Raw genomic sequence first — 6,163 nt, 5'->3', positions numbered from 1 at the left:
TGACTCTGCACCATCTCAGGGTCTACGCGTGGTAGTCTGGTGCCTTGCTGCTGCCTCTCTACAACCCCAGTGAGAGACTTGTCGTGCCCCTTGCTTAGGAACACTGAGGCAAAGAACTCGTTGAGGAGTTCAGCCTTGTCCCCTCTGTCCATCACTAATTGTTTCTGCCCATTTAGCAGGGGTCCTATTCTTCCCTGGGCCTTCCTTTTACTCCCAATATATCTAAAAAACAATTTCTTGTTGTCTTTTACTTGGGTTGCCATCCTCAGCTCCATGGTAGCTTTGGCCCGTCTAACTGCCTCTCTACAAGCACGAGCCGAGGAGGTGTATTCATCTTTGGTGATCTCTCCCTGTTTCCACTTTTTATGCGCTCCCCTTTTGGCCCTTAGGCTGCCCTGGATTTCTCTGGTCAGCCAGGGAAGCCTCCTGGCCCCTTTCCCTCTTTTACCTCGCACGGGGATCGTCTTGCTTTGTGCCCGAAGGATCGTTTCCTTAAGGCACAGCCGCCCTTCTTGGGCTCCCATCACTTCAAAACTCCTACTCTGCAGTGTGTCCTTGACTAATCGCCTGAGTTCATTGAGATCAGCTTTCCTAAAGTCTAGCACTTTCACCCTACTAGTTACCTAACCCACTCGACGTCTTATGGTGAATTCTATTATTAGGTGATCACTGTCCCCCAGATGGCTACCGATCTGCAGGTCCCCTACCATGTCATCCCCCGTTGCCAATACCAGATCCAGTATGGCATTCCCCCTAGTGGGACCGTGTACCTCCTGTGTCAGGTGGAGGTCCTGTACACAGGTTAGAAACCTGCGTGAGCGGTGGGACTTTGCTGTCTGTGACTCCCAGCAGATGTCCGGGTAGTTTAGGTCCCCCATGACTACCGCCTCTTTAGCTTTTATGGTCTCCGAGATTTAGCTTTTATGGTCTCCAAGAGTGTTCCCTGATCAGCATGTGAACTGAGTGCTGCTCCTTTTCCATGGCACCCAGGTGAGCAGCATAAGGTGCTGGTGCTGGCATGGTCCATCTCTGGAGCCTCCAACCAGAGGTCACTGCACACTCCCTAGCGTGATTTGCAATGATTATATCGGCTGTAACCAGCCCCAGGTCATCGCAGATAACATGGGGAGCCTTAATTGTTGTGAGTGAAAACCTTGCTGAGTTTAACAGACTACTAGACAAAGAACCGGGGTAAGAAAAGGGCTTTCAGATGGGATGTGCTGAGTGCTGTGACTCCCTGGGCAAGAGAGACTGACATCTCATCTTTCATTGCACCAGTATTTTTCTTTGAGGCCAGCTTCTCAATAGGACAGAGCACTGATTGAGCAGCTGGAGGGAGCTGGAGATAACGGGGCTAGAGCGTGGAAAGGTGCAGAAAAGTTCCTCACCCCATATGGCTGTGTTCTTAGAGCTGTAAATTTTATTCTTGGGCACTGTGCACAAATCACTGATAACTTGTGAGGTTTCTAGTTAAAATATCAATCCTTGTGGAGCAGACAGGTGATATTCTGACTTTTGGTCTTCCTTCTGCAACCACACAAGCCTTTCTAAGTCAGCTACACTATGTTCCCATGCAGCATTTTAGGTTGGCCTGCAATGACTGGGCAAGTACAAGTATGTCTGCATTGTAGCTACTGTGTGACTACAGGATAAGCAGTCTAACCACAGTCACAACAGCAGCAAAGCCGTGCAAAACCACCTGCGAGACTGTACAAATAGTCGTATGACAGCAGTCAACACTGAGCTCCAAGCTGCTTTGATGACTGTTGGTACCTGAGCTAGTTAGCTCAGGAATGTCTCCAGTATCCTGCACAGCATATGGGTGATGCACTGGCACTTTGGTGCCCACAAATCCCCCTGGAAAAGCAGCGCCTTGCTCAGCGAAATCAAGTCACAGTTGGTAGCTAGAAAGGGAACTCCCAAAGACTTCCCAAAAGACATACACTAGCCTCTACCTGTACACCTTCCTCCCAGAGCTCCCAGAAGATGCACTGCACTTCCAGACAGAGCACAACACAAGTGCATCCTCCTGCAGGGCACTGGAATTCCCACCGTGAGTCACTTACCTGACTGTAGTATGATCCCACTGTCTGTGTCACTGATTTCATCTTTGCCTTCCATGGTCAAGGTCAGGGCAAAGGGAAGTAACTTGGACAGATAGGGCACTGAGCCAAGACCTGCGGAGGCTTCTGTTATATGGTCAACCGTGAGCTCCACCTGGTTAAACAAAGATGAAAAGACTCACAAATGCTTCACACACATGTATATGCATATAAATCTATTGTGAAGCCAGACATACACTTGTTTGTATAACTCTACTGTGTATACACACACTCATTTGTGTAGATCAGGGGTGTCAAACTCACTTGCAACCCTAGGCTGGATCTGCTTGCAGACTGGACCTGGACTGCAAGGAGCCTCCTTGGCTGAACCCAGACAGTGACAGCGGCAGCAGTGATGGCTGTATTACCCCCACCGCTGCTGATGCTCACCTCCCAGCTCATCTCAGCTCTGAATTCCCAGCCCCTCTGGGAACCCTGTGGGCTGGGTGATATGGCACCGTGGGCCAGACAGAGCCTGTGGGCTGGACCGTACATTTGACACCCCGGTTCAGATCTCTAGGAAGCACATACAGATTTCCAAACACACTTGTGTCAAAGACATGCAACAGGCTTGACATCTATTGTGAGTGCACGTGCTTACTTGTGTAGATCTACTGTATACCTACTGATGGTTTAAAGTCCAGTGTGACTGTTTACTCTCTCACAAACACACCCGTTCATGTAAATACACTGCAGACTCACACATGCCTACACACACACACACACACACACACACACACACATACATAAGGCCTTCATTCAGCTGAAATATTTACACCCTTAACTTATCACTAAGAACACATATTTATTGGAGCCAAAGTCCATTCCTAGCATGGGCAACTCATGCTGCCTTAGTCAGTGGGGGCATGTGCCCCCCCTGTGACCAGTCCTGCTGATGGGGGGAGGGTCTTCCCGCAGCCGATCTCGCTGCCCTGACCCCCGCAGCCAATCCCAGCAAGTGATGAGCTTGAGAGGAAAGCTGGATCCTTGGGAAGAGGGAAAGGGGCAAGATTCAGGTTCCACTCAGGCCTGGCTCTTTTAAAGCCCAAAGTCCCAGTTATGTTAGCTCTGACAAGCAGGTTTCCACAAGGGCTCCCAATGTTTCACCACACAGATAGTTGGGAGAGTCAAGGGTGGTGGCTAAGGCTACTGGGGACACAGCAGGGGAGCATCATTGGGGCTCATGGGCCTATTCATTCTTCCAGCTGTGTCCCCTGCTTCCCTTCCTCCATCTGCAAGCTACTGGCAGAGTCCTAGATCTGCTCTCTCTCCTCTCCCCTGCCTTGCAGTTCTCCGTTCCTTCTGGAGCTGCAGGCAGGCAGCAAGCAAGCTCCACCCTGGGCTGGCAGGGAAGGTTTGGCTGAGTGGAGTCTTGCAGAGGGAGCAGCAATTCCCCTGCGGGAGCCAAGCTGCGTTCCCCAGACAGCAGGGGTGTTCCTGCTGCAGTGCCACCTGTCCCTCCCCTTGCTATTCACCCTTCAGCTACTCTCCCAGCAATGGCTCTAATCCTGCTGTGGGCCGAGCCTGCGTACCCAGGCTTCTTCCCCTGCCCCCGCATGAGTCAGTCCATTGCACAAGTCACCCAGAGTTCCTGTCTGGAGTTTATCCTGGGAGTGGGGAGAGAAACTCTTATGCATAAAGGGGAGAATGTGAACAGATTTAACTACATTGCTATGGGTTCACTGGTACAAAGTCCTCATGTAGATACACCAACCCAGTGCATGATGAGGCTTGCCTTGGTGTGTATGACCCCAGTTGATTATTAAAGGAGGAAGCATTGCTGTAAAACCCAGTTTCCACCACCCATCTAACTCAGTCTCAGTTCCCCTAAATTAGATACAGCTTAAGTGTATCTGCTCTGGATGGACATTGGCCAGTCTGCAGTGCTGAAAACACCCAGGAGACAGGAGGCATCTGAGCAGAAGGATCTAACATATTTATTCTTTGAGCTGATATGGATAGGAGGAAACTTTCTGGGGACATCTCCCGGCTGACAGCTGTGAGACTGTGTGCTGCAGTTCCAGGGGTTTGGTTCACAGGGACACAGACCTCTCAGTTTCAGATCACATGGGAATCACAGCCACTGGGTTTCATTCTGAGTTTTAGGTTCAAAAAGACCTAAGCCAGACAGGTTGCCTCATTCTGAGTGGAAACCACAAGCCACCAACGTGGCAGCGGGCAAGACTTCCTTGCTTTATTCATTCCGTTCTCATCAGGGGAGCAGTTGCAAAAAGTGAGTTAAGACTAGTTTCAGACCCCATCCTTGCCAGCCATTTACACCCACCTTTCCTTGTTACTTAAAGCAGTTTTGTCTTCTACAATGACAAGTGAAAGACCTACAGGGACAGCAGGGGAAACTGGCTGGGTAGACTCACTGGGACAGGGACTATTTTGATATCCTGTGTTTGTACAGCATCTTTCGCTGCAGGGTCCTGGTCCAGGACTAGAGATTTCAGCTGCTATCTCAACACAAGCACAGCGATTGCAAGCCCCGTAAAGTCTGGCTCACGTCACTCGGACACAGCAGTGCAGACTGAAGGCAATCTGGAGTGAGTGGTGGGTATTCCCTGGTGGCACAGAGCAGGTAAAACCAATCCTCTCAACAGCATAAGCTGAGGGTGTGGATCAGGAAAAGGTTTATGGCCAAAGTACCAACACTTTCCTTTTGTGAGCCTCAGTTGTGACATAGTGACACTAACCTGCTTTGCAAGGAAGGATCTGAGGACACATTGGTGCAATGATTCCCAACCAGGGGGCTGCAGTTCCCTGCAGTGCAATGAGATCCTTTTAAGGGTGTCTCAAGGTGTTTGCAGTGTCTGCACTGTTAGGCGTGCAAATATAATTCAGAAGATAAACCCAGAGATTTGAAATAGGAATCCACAACATTAAAAACATTCTGACCCATTGTGGGTTTTCTGCATTTTTCCCAACAACAACAAAAAAATTGCTGTATGATTTTTCCATAATCAAAAACCAAGCAAAAATGAAGACCTGGCATTTTCTGAAGGATGCCTTGAGTCTAAAAAATGTTGGGAAACACTGCATTAGTGAAACCCACGGAATAACGCACATACCTCATATCCCATCTCAGGTAACCAAGTCAAAATTTCATCACCAGGTGAGAAAGCTCTGTTATACTGTTATAGTTATCTGCAGAGCACAAGCTGGAAAGGAACTCCCGAGTCACATCACTGCAGTCACCATGTTATATTAATCTTGTAAACCATATCATTTATGATAGCATTCCCTTTCTAAATAGCTCACAAGAGGCCAAGAAACAATTAACAGGGGTTTCATCTTTTGTCCAATAGGTCTCTAAATTGCTTTTTTGCTATTACTGATGTGCTGGTAACAGTAACATATACCGTTCATGCCTACAACATGCTTCTCTCATGTATTAAGCTTTAATAAACCATTTGCAATGAAGCTTTAAGAGAAGTGTGAGAAATGAAGCATAGCAATATGAAAACTGGGTCTGCAGTTGTCACTGAGGTACCCCAAGACAAAGTTACTCTGGGGGTTTCACCACGTGGCCTGCATGGATATTTCCCAAATTAGGTTTAATATTGGGGTGGTTGGTCTCTAATAATAGCTAGCGTGAAGCTGTATTTGCTTCTATTGTTCTCTTATCAGTGTATGTTACAGTATCTGATACAACAGCCCACAACTGTTCACACTTAGAAGAGGAAATGGCTGAGAATTAGCATTTGACTTGATTTGTGTTTTGGTCCTCCATGCCTCCAAGAAGCCTAACACCTAGCTGGTCAAACTGTCAGAGGAGAGGCTGCATATCAGATTAACATCAGATTATCAAATCTGCATGTCTAAAAAGGATGCAAGATTGTAGTTTGGTAAATAAGCACCTTGGGAGGAGGCAGGAAGTGACTGGCATAATATGAGCCCCTAGGAATGAAGGGGTGACATATGTTCATGGCCAGACTGGCAAAGGCACTTAAACCTGGCTTTTGTCTTCAGTCTCCCCAGGTACAAGGGCCCAGGTACAAGGGCTCTCCCTGAGTCCCCTAGCCAAGTAACCACCGCACAGCAGGGCAAGAGACTGT

General features: G+C 48.4%; 1 protein-coding gene across 2 annotated transcripts in view; it reads right to left on the bottom strand.

Moving 5' to 3' along the window:
* INAVA (innate immunity activator) overlaps positions 1-6,163 on the bottom strand; it is a 47,263-nt gene that overhangs the window by 24,263 nt on the left and 16,837 nt on the right. For both annotated transcript variants that reach the window (XM_006038420.3, XM_006038421.3), the window contains exon 2: positions 2,067-2,217. In XM_006038420.3, coding sequence (XP_006038482.1) covers positions 2,067-2,121 — 55 coding nt within the window. In that variant the 5' untranslated portion in view covers positions 2,122-2,217. The remainder of the gene's footprint in view (positions 1-2,066; positions 2,218-6,163) is intronic.

Source organism: Alligator sinensis, unplaced genomic scaffold (assembly GCF_000455745.1).
Source record: "Alligator sinensis unplaced genomic scaffold, ASM45574v1 scaffold1638_1, whole genome shotgun sequence".
NCBI classification, from domain to species: Eukaryota; Metazoa; Chordata; order Crocodylia; family Alligatoridae; genus Alligator; species Alligator sinensis.
The sequence above is the reverse complement of the archived record's forward strand: the minus strand, read 5'-3'. Positions and strand labels throughout refer to the sequence as shown.